This window comes from Heptranchias perlo, chromosome 14 (assembly GCF_035084215.1).
Source record: "Heptranchias perlo isolate sHepPer1 chromosome 14, sHepPer1.hap1, whole genome shotgun sequence".
Classification (NCBI taxonomy): Eukaryota; Metazoa; Chordata; class Chondrichthyes; order Hexanchiformes; family Hexanchidae; genus Heptranchias; species Heptranchias perlo.
In genome coordinates, this window is record NC_090338.1 from 4,089,293 (window position 1) to 4,111,364 (window position 22,072).

Genomic DNA, 22,072 nt, shown 5'->3' on the forward strand with positions numbered 1-22,072 from the left:
ATCTGGCCATCATCTCATTGCTGATTGTGGGATCTTGCTGTGTGCAAATTGGCTGCTGCGTTTCCTACATTACAACAGTGATTACACTTTCATAGAATCATAGAAGTTTACAACATGGAAACACCAGGTTATAGTCCAACAGCTTTATTTGAAATCACAAGCTTTCGGAGCTTTCCTCCTTCGTCAGGTTGGACTATAACCTGGTGTTGTAAGACTCCTTACATTTGTCCACCCCAGTCCATCACCGGCATCTCCACATCATTTCATAAATGGGACTTCTTATTTTTTCTAATATCTCTACAAGTAAAACATTTAATGACTTTCAAGAGGGAAGAAGTCAGAGAGTTTTACAGCAAAATGTGAAACTCTTTCCCCTTGGCCTAACGCCAAGGCTCCCCAGTCGCCGCCTCACCTTGGTTGCCATGGAAACCCCAGGGACAATGACCAGGCTCAGCATCATCCTTTCCCCTTCCCGAGGAGAATCTCACGTTATCGGAAACTATATTGATTCACCGTATCGGCTTCAAAATACCTTAAACTTACCAACTAGTTTTAAATAAAAAAAAAACAATCCAGCATCCCTTTCACGGATCGCCACACGGCCCAAGACCCGCCTCGGGCACCGGCCGACGCGCATGCGCCCTTTAAAATAAATAATTAATTTTGAACCGACCGGGTGAGCGAACCACACCAAACAAAAAAAAAACCCGCCCGCAACAATCGGGGGGGGGGGGGGGGGGGCTAGATATCCATCCGCGGCGTCACACTGCGTCCTCACGCACGCGCGCAGCCTCCGCCCAACGACGTATGTAAGAGTCCGCGGGCAGCAGGAAAGTAGTGCGTGCGAGGCGGCGCTGGAGGAGCGGAGCGGAGCGGGTCGGTGTAGAGGATGAAAGGCGCGCGCTAGAAAAAATAATAATAATAATAATAAAAAAATCGAGGAGAGGACGACGACGACGATGGTGAATAATGTCTGCCCGATGAAATGAGGCTTCGAAATGGGACTGTTCTGACGGCTGTGGTCTTGTGCGGTGTGGTTTCAGTGTCTTGGTACGCGGCGTTCTCCGCTCAGAAAGGTGAGAGAGACCCTCTGAGGAGGGGGGAGAGAGAGGAGAATAAAACAGTCAACAAGCGCCCGCCCGCCCGCCCCGGGGCCCAGTATTCACCTCACCTCACTCATCAACATCTCTTTTCCCCCCCCCCCCCCCCCTTTCTACCCTCCTCCCAACAACCTCTTTCTTCCTCAATCTTTACCCCCCTTTTTTTTTAAAACCCTCCTGGGATATTCCTACAGCTGTTTGTGGTGGGTGTTAATGTTTTTATTGCAGACTTTTTCCTTCCTTCCTTTCTTCCCCCCCCCCCCCCTCCCCTCTCCCTTACGTGGGATGTAGATCTAATTTGCACAAATCAAGAGGGTCTCACCAAGAGGCTCCAAACATTGACTGCATCTGTTTCTATTATTATACAGTGGATTAATATTTTTTTCTCTAGGAGGAAATAAAAATGTGTCACATATTTCAGCACTAAGCTGTGTTTCCTTGTTATTTTTTTTGTTCATCCCTTTTTCTTATCATCTCCAGTTTTTTAAAAATGTGTTTTTCCTACTTGGAGCAATGAGATAACCAGTTGCTTACGGTGTTTTGTTATCTTGTGACGCCAGGTTCCTGTTATCTGCGCTGCGTTTTGCTGAGACTTTATATATTAAAAAATTAACTTTGTAGGCTTTAAAATATATATACAATGTTTACAAAACGTCAATACACTGTAGCGATAACCATAGTAACATATGTCATCTGTTTTATCCTCTTGGGAACTGTATAGTCCAAGTAGTAAGGCTGCCTTTTTTTGTGACCCAATTTCCTTTTGGGTTGGACTTGATTTGTTTATGCATATAATGGGAGTTTTGTAAATCGGCAGAGATAAATCCAACGCCACTGCTGGTGCTTGAAGAAACTTTCTTCATTTTTAATTGTACTTGAGTTAGACGTGAGGCATTGTTAAAACGTAGTTAGATTTGCGAGTCTTGTATTGGAGACGGGGCGAGGAAGATTTCAAGGGTTTATCCTTTGAAGGATTAGTTAGAATTCTTTTGTCAAGGGTCCATCGGTTAATCTCTCCACCCCCTCCCCTTTTTTTATCTTTAGAAACGATTTTTGAAATCCCAGGTCTTTTTAAAGTGTCATATGTGGTTTTGTGTAGAGTTGGATATCAGGATGCGCTTTATACAATGTACTAGAGCCATCTAGTTGTAAGTGGGCGTGTATCTGCGCTGGAAGAAGTTCTACTTTAAGTTGTCCTGGCACTTCAAATCATGGGCTTTCAAACGGATCTCGGGGTCAGCCAGAGGACTTCAGCTATTGTACAAACACTTCTCTATATATACTTTTTTTTGTATCTGTTGATTTTACTAGCATATGATTCCTGTTGCTGTGTACTCATGCGAAACGTTTTCTGCAATGGCAGCAGTGTTCGGCTGCTGACACGACGGTTAGACGGGGGTCGTCCCCCGGAGCTTATCAATATTTGGAGGTGTTCCCGACATACTAAAGTTTGTAAATTACTACTTTAAGTAATTATGTATTTTTTTAAAAAAAAACGGTGCTGCAAAATGCACACAAGCTGTCGGTCAGTATCTGAATGACATGGGTTAATACCCAGTTTCGGGTGGTACTTTTTCCATCAGCTGTCTCTCTTGGATGCTGTGACTTTGACACTTTTTTTAATATCAAAAAAATTCTATTAGGATTTTTTTTCCACTGCACTGGGATAACTTGGCGTGGGGGAGGGAGTGCGATGAAGAACGATTTGTTAATGACGTTCCTGGAGCCAGTACTCCATTAGTGTGTCAGCATTATTTGCACGTAAGATTTTAAGATTAAATGCTAATATTATTTCCCTAGCATGTGGCATATAGAATACAAGATGAAGAGTTGTGGGCTGACTGGCAGGATATCAGTGCTTTGGTGTTATTGAATAAGCTGACCGGGATATAAATTGTATCCTGTGGTTCCTCTTTATTGTATCCTTGCTGCATTTCTTGAAACCAAACCGAAACTGTGTCACTTTATATTGCTACAGAATCTTTTTTCAGCCTAAAAGATAAACAATAATCCTGTATTTAAGATGCATAACTCCATTCTTGTTCATTTCATGCACTCAAACTCTATCCTTTTATATTTAAAAAAAATCTCAGTTGGTCCCCATCCTTGCGAGTGGTTGCATTAACCTGCTGTGGCTCAGTGGGTAGCACTCTTATCTCGGAGTCAGAAGGCTGTGGGTTTGAGTCCCAGTACAGAGACTTGAGCACATAATCTAGGCCGACACGCCAGTGCCAGTACCGAGGGAGTGCTGCACTGTCGGAGGTGCCGTCTTTCGGATAAGACTTTAAATCGAGACACCGTCTACTCTGTGAACGTAAAAGATCCTATGGCACTATTTTGAAGAGCAAGGGAGTTCGTCCCGGTGTTCTGGCTAATATTTATCCCTCCACCAACATCACTAGAACAGATTATCAGGACATCATCACATTGCTTTGGGAGCTTGCTGTGTGCAACCTGGCTGCCACGTTTCCTACATTACAACAATGACTGCACTTCAAAAGTACTTCATTGGCTGTAGAACACTTTGGAATGTCGTGATGTCGCGAAGGGTGCTGTATAAACGTGTCTTTTTGTTCGTATTCCTTGAGTTAGAAGATGCAGCGATGATCTAATTGAGGTGTTTAACATGATAAAGGGATTTGATAGGGTAGATAGAGATAAACTATTTCCTCTGGTGAGGGAATCCAGAACAAGGGGGCATAACCTTTAAAGTTAGAGCTAAGCCGATCAGGAGTGAAATCAGGAAGCACTTTTACACACACAGAATGGTGGCAATCTGGAACTGTCTTTCTCTGTCTCTTCCCCCCCTCCTCCCCCCCCCCCCCCCCCCCCCAAAAAGGCTGCAGATGCTGGGGGTCAATTAGAGCCATAGAAAAGATACAGCACAGAAGGGGGCCAATCGTGTCCGTGCCTGCTCGAAGAACAACCGGGTGCCCATTCTAATCCCACCTTCCAGCACCCGGTCCGTGGCCCTGCAGCTTACAGCACTTTAGGTGCAGGTCCAGGTACTTTTAAAAAGAGTTCAGGGTCCCTGCCTCTACCACCACCCTCTGGGTTTAAAAAAATGTTCCTCATGTCCCCTCTAATCCTTCCGCCAATCAGCTTAAATCTGTGTCCTCTAGTTCTTGAACTCTCCGCCAGGGGAAACAGCTACTTCCTGTCTACTCTATCTGGGCCCCTCATAATTTTGTACACCTCAATCAAGTCACCCCTCAGCCTCCTCTGCTCCAAGGAAAACAACCCCAGCCTATCCAATCTCTCCTCGTAGATGCAATTTTCAAGCCCTGGCATCTTCTCTGCACTCTCTCCAGAGCAATTACGTCCTTCGTGTAATGTGATGACCAGAACTGCGCACAATACTCCAGCTGTGGCCTTACCAGCGTTTTATACCGTTCCATCATTACATCCCTGATTTTGTATTCTATACCTCGGCTAATAACGGAGAGCATTCCGTATGCCTTCTTCACAACCTTATCTACCTGTAATGCCACCTTCAGGGACCTGTGCACAGGCACTCCAAGATCTCTCACTTCCTCTACCCCTCTCAATATATTCCCCTTTACTGCGTATTCCCTTTTACTGTTTGCCCACCCTGAGTGCATTACCTCACACTTCTCCTCCAGGTTGAACTCCATTTGCTACTTTTCCGCCCACTCCACCAACCTATTGATATCTTCTTGGAGTCTACAGCTATCCTCTTCACTATCAACTACACGGCCAATTTTTGTGTCGTCTGCAAATTTGCAATCATGCTCCCTACATTCAAGTCCAAATCATTAATATATACCACAAACAGCAAGGGACCCAACACTGAGCCCTGTGGCACACCACTGGAAATGAATTTCCATTCGCAAAGACATCCATCGACTTTTACCCTTTGTTGCCTGTTACTGAGCCAATTTTGGATCCAATTCACCACATTTCCCTGTATCCCATGGGCTTTTACCTTTCTGACCAGTCTGCCATGTGGGACCTTGTCAAATGCCTTACTAAAATCCATGTAGACAACATCCACTGCACTACCCTCATCAATCCTCCTTGTCACTTCCTCAAAGAATTCAATCAGATTTGTACGGTATGACCTTCCCTGAACAAATCCATGCTGACTATCCCTGATTAAACCATGCCTTTCCAAGCGACAGTTTATCCTATCTCTCAGTATTGATTCTAATAGTTTGCTCACCATCGAGGTAAGACTGACCGGCCTATAATTGTTCAGCCTTTCCCTCGTACCCTTTTTAAACAATGGTACTACGTTTGCAGTCTTCCAGCCCTCCGGTACCTGCCCTGTATCTAGTGAGGATTGGAAAATGATCCTCAGAGCATCCACTATTTCCTCCCTGGCTTCCTTCAATAGCCTAGGAAACAATCCATCCGGCCCTGGTGACTTATCAACTTTCAAGGATTCCAGTCCCTCTAGTACTTCCTCTCTCGTTATGTTTACCTTATCCAATATTTCACACCTCTCCTCTTTAACTACTACGTCCGGATCATCCCTTTCCTTTGTGAATACGGAGACAAAATATTAATTTAAAACCCTACCCACATCCTCTGCTTCCACACACAAGTTACCCTTATCATCCCCGATAGGGCCCACCTTTTCCTTAGCTATCCTCTTGTTCTTAATGTACTGATAAAACTGGCTTGCCACTGATTTCTCCTCAAATAGTTGTGTCCAGTCCACTTCTGCCAAATCACCTTAGTTCTGTAAAATTTGCCTTCCCCCAATTTAAAACGTTTACTCCTGATTTAACTCTGTCCTTTTCCATAATAATGTTAAAACTAACTGAATTGTGGTCACTATCCCCAATATGGTCACCCACTGTCACTTCACACACTTGCCTATCTTCATTTCCCAGGACTAAATCTAGAATTACATCCCCTCTTGTTGGGCTTGTCACGTACTGGCTTAAAAAAGTTCTCCTGGACACTGATCAAGAATTTTGCGCCCTCTGTGCCCCTCACACTGTTTGAATCCCAGTTGATGTAGGGGACTTCAACTACCCTAACTATTATTGCCCTCTTATTTTTGCACTCAGAAATTTGCCTACATATTTGTTCTTCTATCTCCCTTTTGCTATTTGGGGGTCTATAATACACCCCCAGTAGTGTGACTGCCCCTTTCTTTTATTTCTTTGCTCAACCCATATGGCCTCAATTGATCCATTTAGCATATCATCCCTTCTCACAACTGTAATTGATTCTTTAACCAATAATGCTACCCACCCCCTCCTTTTTTATCACCCACTCTCTCCTGCCTAAAAGCTCTCTATCCAGGGATATTGAGCTGCCAATTATCCCCCCTCTTTAAGCCAGGTTTCCGTTATAGCAATGATATCATGCTGCCATGTGTCTGTCTGTGCCCTTAGCTCATCTGCTTTGTTTGTAATACTCCTTGCATTGAAGTATATATCCTTTAACCCCGTCAAATTCCTGTGCTAAACACTATTTAACCTTTGCTTCTTTTGCCTTTCTGAGTCGCTAACTATGTCACTAACTGCTTTTCTACTTCCCGTTTCCTGGTCTGAATTTGTCCTATCTGTACCTGCCCTTTGGTTCCGGTTCTGCTTGGGTCCAACCCGTCCAGCTTGTACAGGTCCTGCCTTTCCCAGAATCTGTCCCAATGCCTCAGGAATTTAAACCCCTCCCTCCTACACCATCTCTCAAGCCACGCATTCATCTTGTCTATTCTCCTATTTCTGCTTTCGCTAGCACGTGGCACTGGGAGTAATCCTGAGATTACTTTCTTAGAGGTCCTGCTTTTTAATTTATTTCCTAACTGCCTATATTCTGCTTGCAGGACCCTCATCCCTTTTTTTATCGATGTCGTTGGTACCGATATGGACCACGACCTCTGGCTGTTCACCCTCCCCCTTCAAGACTGATCAATTGATTTTTGTTGGGTGGTATCAAGGGATTTGGAGCTAAGGTGGGTAAATGGGGTTGACACGGGCTGAATGACCTCCTCCTGATTCTATGAGCGCACTTAATAATCAGGGGTCTGAATACCCACATATTTCTCACCACAAGGATCTTGTTATAAGTGATCTCTCTGGAGGGCAGAACAACCCCCAATCCTCTTCTTGCCTGATTATTGGATATTTGGGTGACTGTTTTGTCTTCCTACCCTAGGGGCATCGATGCTAAATCTAGTGCCTCTAAAGTAGTGTCATCCAATAGAAATCACTCACCAGCCACAGGTGTTGTTACGGTGATGCTGTTTTGTAAGCAGTGTAGATGAAAACATAAAATTACAAAGGGATATTGATAGATTAGGTGAATGGGCAAAATTGTAGCAGATGGAATTCAATGTAGACAAATGTGAGGTCATCCACTTTGGATCAAAAAAGGATAGAACAGGGTACTTTCTAAATGGTAAAAAGTTTAAAAACAGTGGATGTCCAAAGGGACTTCGGGGTTCAGGTACATAGATCATTGAAGTGTCATGAACAGGTGCAGAAAATAATCAGTAAGGCTAATGGAATGCTGGCCTTTATATCTAGAGGACTAGAGTACAAGGGGGCAGAAGTTATGCTGCAGCTATACAAAACCCTGGTTAGACCGCACCTGGAGTACTGTGAGCAGTTCTGGGCACCGCACCTTCGGAAGGACATATTGGCCTTGGAGGGAGTGCAGCGTAGGTTTACTAGAATGATAGCCGGACTTCAAGGGTTAAGTTACGAGAAGAGATTGCACAAATTGGGGTTGTATTCTCTGGAGCTTATTAGGTTAAGGGGTGATCTGATCGAAGTTTCTAAGATATTAAGCGGAACAGATAGTTTCTCTCTATCCACTCTATTTCCGCTGGTTGGGGATTCTAGGAGTAGGGGGCACAGTCTAAAAATTAGAGCCAGACCTTTCAGGAGTGAGATTAGAAAATATTTCTACACACAAAGGGTGGTAGAAGTTTGGAACTCTCTTCCGCAAACGGCAATTGATACTCGCTCAATTGCTAAATTTAAATGTGAGATAGATAGCTTTTTGGCAGCCTAAGGGATATGGGCCAAAGGCAGGTATATGGAGTTAGATCACAGATCAGCCATGATCTTATCAAATGGTGGAGCAGGCACAAGGGGCTGAATGGCCTACTCCTGTTCCTATGTTCCTATATGTTTTAGCCACACACACTAATTATAATAGAAAACGCTATGCATGCACTCTCTTCACAGGTAAATATAGTTTACGCATGTATATTTAGTTAACAAACATTGACTACCATTCAGTAACCAGGGAAATAAAGCACTTGCAACAATCAAAAAACACGCTCTCTGCTTTTCCTCGTGCCATTTTACCAACAAACACACAGAAAGGTTCAAGTTCACACTCGCACACCATGCGAATGAGTATTGCGATCACGTGCCCAACGATGATGACTATTACTCATGAAAAATGCAATTAGCCGCATCTAGATTACCAATTAGCCACATGTGGCTCGCGGCTAATGTATTGGACAATGCTGACCTAAAGAAACACAGGTTTGCATCTAAATTACACTTGACATCTCAAAGCTGTTTCGGTGGCTGTTACGTGGCAGTCATTGTGCAATCAAAATCAGCAGTGAGATGGATGACCAGTTAATCTGTTTTTGAAGGTGATATTTGAGAGAATTTGGTCAGGACACTGGGAGAACTCTCTGCTGTTTGGATAGTACCATGGCATCCTTTTTATCGACCTGAACAAGCAGATGGAACCCTCAATTTTTTAAAAAATCCTAGGATGTGGGAATCAGTGGCAAGGCTGGCATTTACAGCCCATCGCTGTTTGCCCTTGAGTAGTGGTTTGATACAACTGAACGACTTGCTAGGCCACTTGAGGGCAGTCAACCACGTTGGTGTGGGGACTGGTGTCACAGAGGCCCAGACCGGGTAAGGACGGCAGATTTCCTTCTCTAAAGGGGCATTTGTGATCCAGTTGGGTTATTAATGACAAACTGGCAACCTCATGGTTACTTTTATTTATACCAGTTAAAATAATCATGTGGCGTGTCTTCCCCTCGCCCTCTTTCTCTTTTTTTTTTCTCCCCTCTCTCCCCCCTCCCCCCCCTCCCCCCCCCCCCCCCCCCCCCCCCTTTTCCCCCCAGACGTCATCCTCTTCCCTCTCCCGCCTGCTGACTTGTAGGTGGAAAACCAAATCCCTTCTGTACAAAGTCTTGGTGCTTTAGTGCATTGTGTCATTGTGCTGCCTTACAATACCCATTGCTGCCACATCTATCTATGCATTGATTTGAAAAGATATGGGTTAAGATAGTCTTTGATAGACTTGCAGCCAGGTGGGTATTTCACAAATTGAAACATGAACATTATATCAGCATCAAAAAAGTACAATGACATCTTTTATTATTGGTTTCTAAAACCATCTTGGTTCTTTTAATAACAAGTAATACCTCACCCACTGATAAATATATTTTGTAAATCCATCTCACCCAGTAATGCACCCTATCTAGATGTGGAGATGCCGGTGATGGACTGGGGTTGACAATTGTAAACAATTTTACAACACCAAGTTATAGTCCAGCAATTTTATTTTAAATTCACAAGCTTTCGGAGGCTACCTCCTTCCTCAGGTGAACGATGTGGGATATCCTATCTAGAGATAGGCTGCTAAGCATTGTATCAATCAGAACCAAATGAGAGAGAGAGAGAGAGAGAGACATTGTGATCTGTTTATTGTGTTGGATTTCTACAATTGTGTGAGATGTATCGCATCCCCTGCAGCTTAAAGCTACGATATATACTAATGTCGAGCGCATATCAGCTACTGCAACCAGTTGAGGTCTTTGAGCTAGATGGTGATCATTTTGCTGTGTGTGTGTGTGTGTGTGTGTGTGTGTGTGTATGTATGAATAGGGTTCAGAAGAAAACTATAGGGTGAAGAATGTGATTAGCTTCTTTCTGTGGAATGGTTGCCTATTCTAGAAACTGCCTGACTGTCAATTCTATTTAAGATGATTGGCAAAAGAGCCGGAGACGACATGAGGAAAACATTTTGTACACGGCGAGTTGTTATGATCTGGAATGCGCTGCCTGAAAGTGCGGTGGAAGCAGATTCAGTAGTAACTTTCAAAAGAGAATTGGATAAACACTTGAAGGGAAAAAAATTTGCAGGGTGACTGAGAAGGAGTGGGACGAATTGGATAGTTCTTTCAAAGAAACGGCACAGGCACAATGGGCCGAATGGCCGCCTACTGTGCTCAATGTTAACAAAAATCAGGTAGTTTCTATAAGGCGCAGCCAATCCAAAATGCCTGGGTGGCAAGTTGAAAATCTTCTCTTTGGCTCACCTCACTGCTGATGTACTGTGCGGAATTCTTGGATTGTATAGCCTGCCCTGTAGCTTAAAGCTACAGTGTATACTAATGTCGAGCGCATTTCAGTCCCCACTGCAACCAGTCCATGTTTTTGAGGTAGTTGGTGGTCATATTGCTGTGTGCACGTATGTAGAGGGTTGGGGGAAGAAACCCATAGGGTAAAGAATGTGATTGGCTTCCTTCCGAGAAATGCCCACCCGTTATTAAAAACTGCAAGATTTGCAATTCTATTGATTTCAATGTTGATGAAAATTGGGCAGTTTCTATAAGGCGTAGCTGACATTCAATGTCTGGGCGACAAGTTGAAAATCTACGCCCCTTTTTTTTTCCCCCTCACAACCGTGTCTTCTATTTCCAGAAGTGATCAAAGAGTGTTTGATGAATTAATTTTAATTAACACTTTATTCATTAAAAAAAAAATTGAAATGTATAATGTTTGTTTGGACAGAGTTTTGTGGGATGAGTGGTGCGAGAAACTCACCGCTGACTGTGCGGTATTCTTGGATTGCCGCAGCTGCTGGAGCTCTTTTTGTTTGTGCCAGGAACACATGAAGCCTGGCTTAAGCATCAGCAAGTCTCCTGGTGCCGCTCCAGCCATAATTCTGCAGAGGGCTGACAGCCGGAGCCACTTTTCTTTTGATGTTTTCGAGAGGGTGGTTTCTGGCACGCAGCAGGCAGTCTTCATCAAGTCAACTGATCTCTATGGCTTTGAATTGTACCAGGGCCAGGAGCAAAGAGATAGGTATTCTCTGTAGCCTGTAAAACACAGCTATATTCAGACAGGATTAGTTTCTGAAGCAGCCTGCTGTTGGAAAGCAGCAGCCAACAGGCACCGGAGCTGATATAGTAGGTGCTTTTGTCTCTGGTCTGGTTTTGTCATCTTATTTGTAGAACTTATGATTGATTTTATTGCATTGCTACAGCTGATTGGCGATGTCATCGCAGTGCTGAACTCGAGTGTAGTGCAAGCACTTTATGGGAAAAGGTTAGTAGTAGAAATGGTATAGGAATAGGAGTGTTCCGCCATTCAATGAGATCACGGCTGATCTGTATCCTAACTCCATCCCACCCGTCTTGGCTCCATATCTCTTAATACCCTTGGCTAGCAAAAGTCTAGTGATCTCGGATTTAAAATTATTAATTGAACTGGCATCTAATGCTTTTTGTGGGAGTGAGTTCCACACTTCTACCATCCTTTTGTGTGAAGAAGTGTTTCCTAATTTCTCTCCTGAATGGCCTGGCTCTGATTTTAAGGTTATGTCCCCTTGTCCTACACTCTCCCAACAGCAGAAAAAGTTTCTATCTGCCCTATCAGTTCCTTTCAAAATCCTCAATCATATCACCCCTTAACCTTCTATATTCCAGGGAATGCAAGTCCAGTTTATGTAATCTCTCCTCATAATATCACCAGGGCTCCAAAGGTTAAATTCTGGTGAATTTGGGCTGCACTCCTTCCAAGGCCAGTATATCCTTTCTAAGGTGCGGTGTCTAGAACTGTACACAGTACTGCGGATGTGGTTTAACCAGGGCTTTGTATAGCTAGAGCAAAACTTCCTACCCCTTTATATTCTAGCCCTCTAGTTATAAAGGCTAATATTCCATTAGCCTTTTTGATTTTTTTTCTTTTGTACTGGCTCCAGTTTAGCGGCTGCCTAGTTATGTAGCAGTCCATCGACATTGCAACACGGAAATGGGCTGTTTGGCCCAACCAGTAGGGACAGTGTTTGCCTTGTGAGGGACTGCATGCAAAGGTTTCATTTGGGACCCCTACATTTTGCTATACAAAGAGTACTAAATAAGACCTCCCTTAACCTGGTGTCAAATCCATTCACATACGATTGTGTAACAGGATGTTTGCAATGTAAACATAAAAATAGTTGACCAAACGATCAGCAATATGCAACATGAGAGTAAATGACATGGCACGATTATAAAAGGTCTCATTTCCTTATATAACAACTCAAACTCTCCTTTCGTCCTTTTGCCCCTCCCTATCTATGTAACCTCCTCCAGCCCTACAACCCTCCAGGATATCTGCGCTCCTCGAATTCTGGCCTCTTGTGCATCTCCGAATTTCATCGCTCCACCATTGGCGGCCGTGCCTTCAGCTGCCTAGACCCTAAGCTCTAGAATTTCTCCCTAAACCTGTCCGCCTCTTTATCTCTCTCCTCCTCTTCATTTTAAGACGCTCCTTAAAACCTACCTCTGACCAAGCTTTTGGTCACCTGTCGTAATATCTCCATATGCGGCTCAGTGTCAAATTCTGTGTGATTTTACATTCCTGTGAAGCGTCTCGGGACATTTTGCTACGTTAAAGGCGCTATATAAATGCAAGTTGTTGTTAGCCTTGTTAAGAGTACACTACAGGTGTCAATGACTGAAGCAGAGATCATGTCAACCGTTAAAGAATAGGTTAGATTGGTGGTTGAAGAAAAGGGGGATAAAGGGAAGAGAAATGGGTTCATGCCCCTGTGAAACTAGCAGAATTTGACACAAACACATAAAGAAAGACTTAGATTTATGTAGCACCTTTTTGCAACCTCAGGACATCCCAAAGCTTTACAACCAATAAAGTACCTTTTGAAGTGTAGTCACTATTGTAATGTAGGAAATGTAGCAGCCAATTTGCGCACAGCAATGTGATAATGACCAGATTGATCTGTTTTAGTGATGTTGGTTGAGGGATAAACATTAAGGGGTAGATTTTAACTGTACCCACAGTTGGGTGGTGGTTCAGCTGCCCATTTTACTTTTCGCCTGATTTTTCCTTCCCAATGAGACAGATGTTAAAATCTACCTAATATGTATTTCCTCTCCCCCCTCCCCTCTCCTTTTTTTTTCCCCCCCTAGTTTTTCCCTCTAGTTTTCTGCTCCGGTCACTCAGTTTTACGATGTTTGTGGTCTCTGCTGCCACTCCTTCACACTGCATTAACCTCTTCCGCTGCAGCACATGCACTTCAGGCTCTGGACCGAACCCTTCCTCCTCCGACTGCAGCTCAGAGACCCGCCCACTGAACCAGCTGACTTGAAGCCATGCCTCCATCTCCAGCCATCCAATAACAATCCTGGCCTCCTCTTACTCCGCCTCCCCGTTCTACATGCAGACTCTCTACTTGGGGCCTAACGCCTCCACTGCCAGCCAGACACCACGTGTGAATGTTATTGCCTGGATTAGTATGGAGTTTTACATAGAGTTTCTACAGTTATATAAAAAGAAAAAGGGTGGCTAAGGCAAACGTAGGTCCCTTAGAGAATGAGACCGGGAAATTAATGGTGGGAAACATGGAGATGGCAAAAATGCTGAACAAATATTTTGTTTCAGTCTTTACGGTAGAGGACACTAAGAATATCCCAACACTGGACAAACGGGGCTCTGGGGGGGGGGGCGGGGGGAAGGAGCTAAATACGATTAAAATCGCTAAGGAATTGGTACTCAGTAAATTAATGGGACTCGAGGCGGATAAATCCCCTGAACCTGATGGCTTACATCCGAGGGTCTTGAGGGAAGTGGCAGGGATTGTGGATGCTTTGGTAATAATTTTCCAAAATTCTCTGGACTCGGCAAAGGTCCCGGCAGATTGGAAAACTGCTAATGTAACACCCTTGTTTAAAAAGGGTAGTAGGCAGAAGGCTGGAAATTATAGACCAGTTAGCCTAACATCTGTGGTGGGTAAAATTTTGGAGTCTATTATTAAGGAGACAGTAGCAGAACATTTGGATAAACATAATTTAATAGGACAAAGTCAGCATGGCTTTACGAAGGGGAAGTCATGTCTGACAAATTTGCTTGAGTTCTTTGAGGACAGAACATACAGGGTGGATAAAGGGGAACCAGTGGACGTAGTGTATTTAGACTTCCAGAAGGCATTCGACAAGGTGCCGCATAAAAGATTATTGCTCAAGATAAAGAATCACTGGATTGGGGGTAATATTCTGGCATGGGTGGAGGATTGGTTATCAAACAGGAAGCAGAGAGTTGGGATAAATGGTTCATTCTCGGACTGGCAACCAGTAGCCAATGGTGTTCCGCAGGGGTCGGTGCTGGGTCCCCAACTCTTTACAATCTATATTAACGATTTGGAGGAGGGGACCGAGTGTAACATATCAAAGTTTGCAGATGATACAAAGATGGGAGGGAAAGTAGAGAGTGAGGAGGACATAAAAAACCTACAAGGGGATATAGACAGGCTGGGTGAGTGGGTGGAGATTTGGCAGATGCAATACAATATTGGAAAATGTGAGGTTATGCACTTTGGCAGGAAAAATCAGAGAGCAAGTTATTATCTTAATGGCGAGAAACTGGAAAGTACTGCAGTACAAAGGGATCTGGGGGTCCTAGTGCAAGAAAATCAAAAAGTTAGTATGCAGGTGCAGCAGGTGATCAAGAAGGCCAACGGAATGTTGGCTTTTATTGCTAGGGGGATAGAATATAAAAACAGGGAGGTATTGCTGCAGTTATATAAGGTATTGGTGAGACTGCACCTGGAATACTGCATACAGTTTTGGTGTCCATACTTAAGAAAAGACATACTTGCTCTCGAGGCAGTACAAAGAAGGTTCACTCGATTAATCCCGGGGATGAGGGGGCGGACATATGAGGAGAGGTTGAGTAGATTGGGACTCTACTCATTGGAGTTCAGAAGAATGAGAGGCGATCTTATTGAAACATACAAGATTGTGAAGGGTCTTGATCGGGTGGATGCGGTAAGGATGTTCCCAAGGATGGGTGAAACTAGAACGAGGGGGCATAATCTTAGAATAAGGGGCTGCTCTTTCAAAACTGAGATGAGGAGAAACTTCTTCACTCAGAGGGTAGTAGGTCTGTGGAATTTGCTGCCCCAGGAAGCTGTGGAAGCTACATTAAATAAATTTAAAACAGAAATAGACAGTTTCCTAGAAGTAAAGGGAATTAGGGGTTACGGGGAACAGGCAGGAAATTGGACATGAATTTAGATTTGAGGTTAGGATCAGATCCGCCATGATCTTATTGAATGGCGGAGCAGGCTTGAGGGGCCGATTGGCCTACTCCTGCTCCTATTTCTTATGTTCTTAAATTACAATACGGAAACAGGCCTTTCTGCCCCACCACTCCATGTTGGTGTTAATCCTTCATGAGCAGTGGTCCAATTCCCGTGTGCCTGTTCTGATCCCATATCCCTTCATCTCCCTTTCCTTCAACCACTTATTAAATGCTTCAATCACCAACTCCAGTAGTGCATTCGCAACCCTCTGTGTAAAGCAAAAAAAAAATTATTGCAGCTCCATGCCCTGCATCTTTTGCATTTCGCCTTGTATCTATGTCGCCTCATTCTGGACCCCTCATTCTGGACCCCTCAGTCACTGGAAACAGCCTGTTGCTAACCACTCTGTCCCATCACTTCAATATTTTAAACACAGTTATCACCATCAAGTCTTCCTTCGTTTATCTTTCCTCTTTCCAGACAGCATCCTGGTGAATCTGTGCTGTACCATCTCTATTGCCTCAACATTCCTTCCTATAGTGTGGAGCCCAAAACTGCGCACGGTTCCATTAGTTTTTTTTTTAATGGCCTTATCCGCTTGAGGTGCTGCTTTTAACGTCTTGTGTACCTGAACCCCCAAATCCCTCTGCACATCCACATCGCCTAGCCTTCCCCCACTGAGTATAATTATTTTATTTTTTTTACCAAAATGTACCACCTCACATTTACTGACATTGAATTCCAATTGGCACTTTTTTGGCTATTCCACCATCTTATCAATCTCCCTTTGCAGCTTTATTTGATCCTCACGATTACTTACTGTGCCTCCTGTTGTGGTGTCATCTGCAAATTAGGATGCCACCCCTTTGGTCCTATATTGAAATCATTTGACGTACATAGTGAACAGAAGCAGTCCTAGAACGGAACCTTGTGGGACACCACTACCCACTTTGAATCACACTTGAGAAATTGCCCTTAACTCTGACTCTCTGTTTAATCCCTTTAATCTGTTTTTAAATCCATTTTGCTATCTTCCCCCTAATTAAGGGGTGATTTGATTGAGATTTTTAGCATTTTGAAAGGATTTGATAGGGTAGGTAGAGAGAAACTTTTTCCGCTGGTGGGGGAGTTTAGGACAAGGGGACATAACCTTAAAATCAGAGCCAGGCCATTCAGGAGAGAAGTTAGGAAACACTTCTTCACACAAAGGGTGGGAGAAGTATGGAACTCTCTCCCACAAAAAGCAGTAGATGCTAAGCTCAATTAATAACTTTAAATCTGATATCGATAGATTTTTGCTAGCCAAGGTTATTCAGGGAAAAGGAGCCAGGCAGGTAAATGGAGTTAGGATATAGATCAGCCGTGATCTCATTGAATGGCGGAACAGACTTGAGGGGCTGATTGGCCTACTCCTGTTCCTAATTCTGTACCCCTTAATTTTCTCCAGTTGTCTCCGATGTTTTATCTCCTCTTACATGGACTTTCAGAAAGCTTACATTCACTGCATTTTCCCCCATCCACCGTATTATCACCTATCAGATTCTGAATAGAAGGTGAGAATATATCCCCATGGGTACCAGTTTCCAGATTGGCAACTGCACACTGGTTTGAAAGCAGAAAACACCAACTGTGGTGATTTCCCTCACTCTTTTTTTGTAGTCTCGTACAATTGATTCACTGCCAACAAGAACATAAGAACATAAGAAATTGGAGCAGGAGTAGGCCAATCGGCCCCTCGAGCCTGCTCCGCCATTCAATAAGATCATGGCTGATCTGATCCCAACCACAAATCTAAAGAACACAAGAAGTCAGAGCAGGACCCGGCCACACAGCCCCTGGGCCCTCTCCGCCACCCACAGGGCATTGACCGATCCGAACTCAGCTTCATGTCCAATTTCCTGCCCGCTTCCCATAACCCCTAATTCCCTTTACTTCTAGGAAACTGTCTATTTCTGTTTTAAATTTATCTAATGATGTAGCTTCCTGGGGCAGCAAATTCCACAGACCTACCACCCTCTGAGTGAAGAAGTTTCTCCTCATCTCAGTTTTGAAAGAGCAGCCCCTTATTCTAAGATTATGCCCCCTAGTTCTAGTTTCACCCATCTTTGGGAACATCCTTACTGCATCCACCCGATCAAGACCCTTCACAATCTTATATGTTTCAATAAGATCGCCTCTCATTCTTCTGAACTCCAATGAGTAGAGTCCCAATCTGCTCAACCTCTCCTCATATGTCCGCCCCCTCATCCCCGGGATTAACCGAGTGAACCTTCTTTGTACTGCCTCGAGAGCAAGTATGTCTTTTCTTAAGTATGGAGACCAAAACTGTATGCAGTATTCCAGGTGCGGTCTCACCAATACCTTATATAACTGCAGCAATACCTCCTTGTTTTTATATTCTATCCCCCGAGCAATAAAAGCCAACATTCCGTTGGCTTTCTTGATCACCTGCTGCACCTGCATACCAACTTTTTGATTTTCTTGCACTAGGACCCCCAGATCCCTTTGTACTGCAGTACTTTCCAGTCTCTCGCCATTAAGAAAATAACTTGCTCTCTGATTTTTCCTGCCAAAGTGCATAACCTCACATTTTCCAATATTATATTGCATCTGCCAAATCTCCGCCCACTCACCCAGCCTGTCTATATCCCCTTGCAGGTTTTTTATGTCCTCCTCACTCTCTACTTTCCCTCCCATCTTTGTATCATCTGCAAATTTTGATATGTTGCACTCGGTCCCCTCCTCCAAATCGTTATAGATTGTAAAGAGTTGGGGACCCAGCACCGACCCCTGTGGAACACCACTGGTTGCTGGTTGCCAGTCCGAAAATGAACCATTTATCCCAACTCTCTGCTTCCTGTTCGATAACCAATCCTCCACCCATGCCAGAATATTACCCCCAATCCCGTAATTTTTTATCTTAAGTAATAATCTTTTATGTGGCACCTTGTCGAATGCCTTCTGGAAGTCTAAATACACTATGTCCACTGGTTCCCCTTTATCCACCCTATACGTTATATCCTCGAAGAGATGATGCCAACCTTTATTCTGAGTACCTGAGAAGTGCTTGATGTAAAGCACCAGTTGGAACGTTTTAAACACTTGGTTTGCATCCAACTACTGTTTGTTGGCATAAAATGAATATCAAATGAGGAAAATTAGAGTAAAAAATCGGAAACCCAAACTGTGCTCAGAATAGAGGATGAGGAAGCTGATTGCCATGATGTTCACCATTTATGAGAAGGAGCTGACATCAACTTAAATTGAGGTCCAAGACCAGCTTTAAGCTAGGTGACTCTCTAAATCGTCAACAAGGGCTGATACAACATGAAATCTGCATTCAAACTCGCTCCTGGAAACTCATTCTGAATAAGGCTGAATATAGAAAGCTCAGAGGGGAAGTGAAAAAGGAAATAAGAGGGGCAGAGAGAGAATGTGGGAATAGACTGGCAACTAACGTAAAAGGGAATCCTAAAGTCTTCTGTAGGCATATAAATAGTAAACGCGTAGTAAGAGGAGTGGGGCCGATTAGGGACCAAAATAGAGACCTTCACATGGAGGCAGAGGGCATGGCCGAGGTACTAAATGAGTACTTGGGTATCTGACTTTACCAAGGTAGAAAATGCTGCCAAAGTCACAGTAAAGGAAGATGTAGTTCAGATACTGGATGGGCTAAAAATTGATAGAGGTGGTACTCGAAAGGCTGGCTGTACTTAAAGTAGATAAGTCGCCCAGTCCGGATGGGATGCATCCTAGGTTGCTGAGGGAAGTACAGGTGGAAATTGCGGAAGTACTGGTCATAATCTTCCAATCCTCCTTCGATATTGGGGTGGTGCCAGAGGACTGGAGAATTGTGAATATTACACCCTTGTTCATAAAAGGGTGTAAGGATAAACCTGGCAACCACAAGCCAGTCAGTTTAACCTCAGTGTTGGGGAAGCTTTTAGAAATGATAATCCAGGACAAAATTAAGTCACTTGGACAAGTGTGGATTAATTAAAGAAAACCAGCATGTATTTGTTAGAGAACATCGTGTTTAACTAACTTGATTGAGTTTTTTGATGAGGTTACAGAGCGGGTTGATGAGGGCAATGTGGTTGATGTGGTGTATATGGACTTCTAAAAGGTGTTTGATAAAGTGCTACATAATAGGCTTGTCAGCAAAGTTGAAGCTCATGGAATAAAAGGGGCAGTGACAGCGGCAGCATGGATACAAAATTGGCTAAGTGACAGGAAACAGAGTAGTGGTGAACGGTTGTTTTTTGGGCTGGAGGGAGGTGTACAGTGGTGTTCCACTGCGCATATATCTATCTATCTATATATCTATATCTTGAACTTGGGTGTACAGGGCACAATTTCCAAATTTGTAGATGACACAAAACTTGGAAGTGTAGAGGACAGTGAGGAGGATAGTGATAGACTTCAAGAGGATATAGACAGGCTGGTGGAATGGGCGGACGTGTGGCAGATGAAATTTAACGCAGAGACGTGCAGAGTGATACATTTTGGTAGGAAAAACGAGAGGCAGTATAAACTAAAGGGTACAATTTTAAAGTGGGTGCAGGAACAGAGACCTGGGGGTATATGTGCACAGGTCGTTGTAGGTGGCAGGGCAGGCTGAGAAAGTGGTTAAAAAAAGCATACGGGATCCTGGGATTTATAAATAGAGGCATAGAGTACAAAAAGCAAGGAGGCTATGATGCACCTTTTTTATAAAACAATGGTTCGGGCACAACTGAAGTATTATGTCCAATCCTGGGCACTGCACTTTAGGAAAGATGTGAAGGCCTTGGAGAGGGTGCAGAAGAGATTTACTAGAATGATTCCAGGGATGAAGGACTTCAGTTACGTGCAGAGACTGGAGAAGCTGGGGTTGCTCTCCTTCGAGCAGAGAAGGTTGAGAGGAGATTTGTTAGTGGTGTTCAAAATAATGAGGGGTCTCGTCAGAGTAGATAAAGAGAAACTGTTCCCATTGGCGGAAGGATCGAGATCCAGAGGACACAGATTTAAGGTGATTGGCAAAAGAACCAAAGGTGTCATGAGGAAAAACTTTTTTATGCAGCGAGTGGTTGTGATCTGGAATGCACTGCCCGGGGTGGTGGGAGTGGGGTGTTGGAAGTAGATTCAGTCATGGCTTTCAGAAGGGAATTGGATAAATACTTGAAGGGAAAAAATTTGCAGGGCTACGGGGATAGGGCGGGGGAGTGGGAGTGGCTGGATTGCTCTTGCAGAGAGCTGGAATGGGCTCGACCTGGCCAAATGGTCTCCTTCTGTACTGTAACCATTCTATGATTCTAAGGATGGCCTGCTCCACCTCATGGCCCAATCTCTGTAGCACTGGAGGGATGCGGCTGAGCTTTTCAATGCCTCATTTCAAAATAATCACTGGAATGGTGCCACAAGAGTTGGCTATTGTTTGTACTAGAAGCACAGTGATACATCCCAACATTCAGTATCAATCTGCGAAGTCCATCGGCACTGACAGTACACTCTAGATCTACCTCAGAAGTCCCGTTTATGTGGAAGTTCAAACATAGTCATCATTTTCTATTTCAGCGTTGTTCAAACAGCTGGGGTTTATATAGAGCCTTTAATGTAGAAAAAATCCCAAGGAGCTTAAGTGAGGCATAATCAAGAACAGTGAGCTGAAGAAACCTGCATTTCTATAGCGCCTTTCTGCAGTGCCTCAGGATGTCCCAAAGCGTTTTACAGCCAATGAAGTTCTTTTGGAAGTGTAGTCACTGTTGTAATGTAGGAAACGCAGCAGCCAATTTGCGCACAGCAAGTTCTCACAAACAGCAAAGTGATGATGACCAGGTAATGTGTTTTCGTGATGTCATTTGAGGAATAAATGTTGGCCAGGACACCAGGGAGAACTCCCCATCTCTTCTTCCAGTCGTGGCTGAGGGATCTTTTCTGTCCACCTGAGGGCAGACGGGGCCTCTGTTTAACGTCTCATCCAAAAGACGGCACCTCTGACCGTGCAGCACTCCCTCAGCACTTGGGAGTGTCAGCCTAGACTATGTGCTCAAGTCTCTGTAGTGGAACTTGAACTCCTGACCTTCTGACACTACAACATGGGGAAAAAACTGGTCTAAATACCAGTTCTGTCAGTAACCACCATGGTCAATTTTGTAAGATGTGTGTCATTCCCATTTGTGTCATTGTACATGCAAAAGAGAAAGCATTTACAAATGGGCGGAGGAGTTCTTTCTCTAATTAAGGCAATTACTTAAGTACCTGGGACGTATGTGCAATTAGGAGAAGGGATCAACTACTGACTACAGCCATCGTGTCTCCTTTATCAATTTTTGATCCAGATTTCTTTCAGAGGTGGATATAAATACTAATGGACCCATGGGGCCATTTAATATAAATGTAATCAACTTCTTTTGAATGTTTAAAAATTTCTTGCCAATTTGTAATTTTCCTATCCAACAGCTTTTTTATCACCTTAAATAAAATCTGGAAATGCACAGCAGGTGAGTCAACATCTGAGAATACCTGTCTGAATTGTTAACCTGTCTTTTGTCTTCTCTTTATCTTTAGGGATTTTTTTTTCTCTGCAGCCTCTGTTTGATTGAATCCTTTCTAAAAACTGGGAATGCTGCATTTGTTTTATTGGTAATTGTGTGTTCATAGTGGGCACTGTAGTGTAGTTATGTTACTGATCCAGTAACCCAAAGGCCTAGACTAATAATCCA

At 43.7% G+C, this 22,072-nt stretch overlaps 1 protein-coding gene across 1 annotated transcript in view; it reads left to right on the top strand.

Moving 5' to 3' along the window:
* Window positions 1–819: 819 nt before the first annotated feature.
* mgat4b (alpha-1,3-mannosyl-glycoprotein 4-beta-N-acetylglucosaminyltransferase B) overlaps window positions 820–22,072 on the top strand; it is a 301,140-nt gene continuing 279,887 nt past the window's right edge. Inside the window, exon 1 of the mRNA XM_067995968.1 lies at window positions 820–1,076. Coding sequence (XP_067852069.1) covers window positions 986–1,076 — 91 coding nt within the window. The 5' untranslated portion in view covers window positions 820–985. The remainder of the gene's footprint in view (window positions 1,077–22,072) is intronic.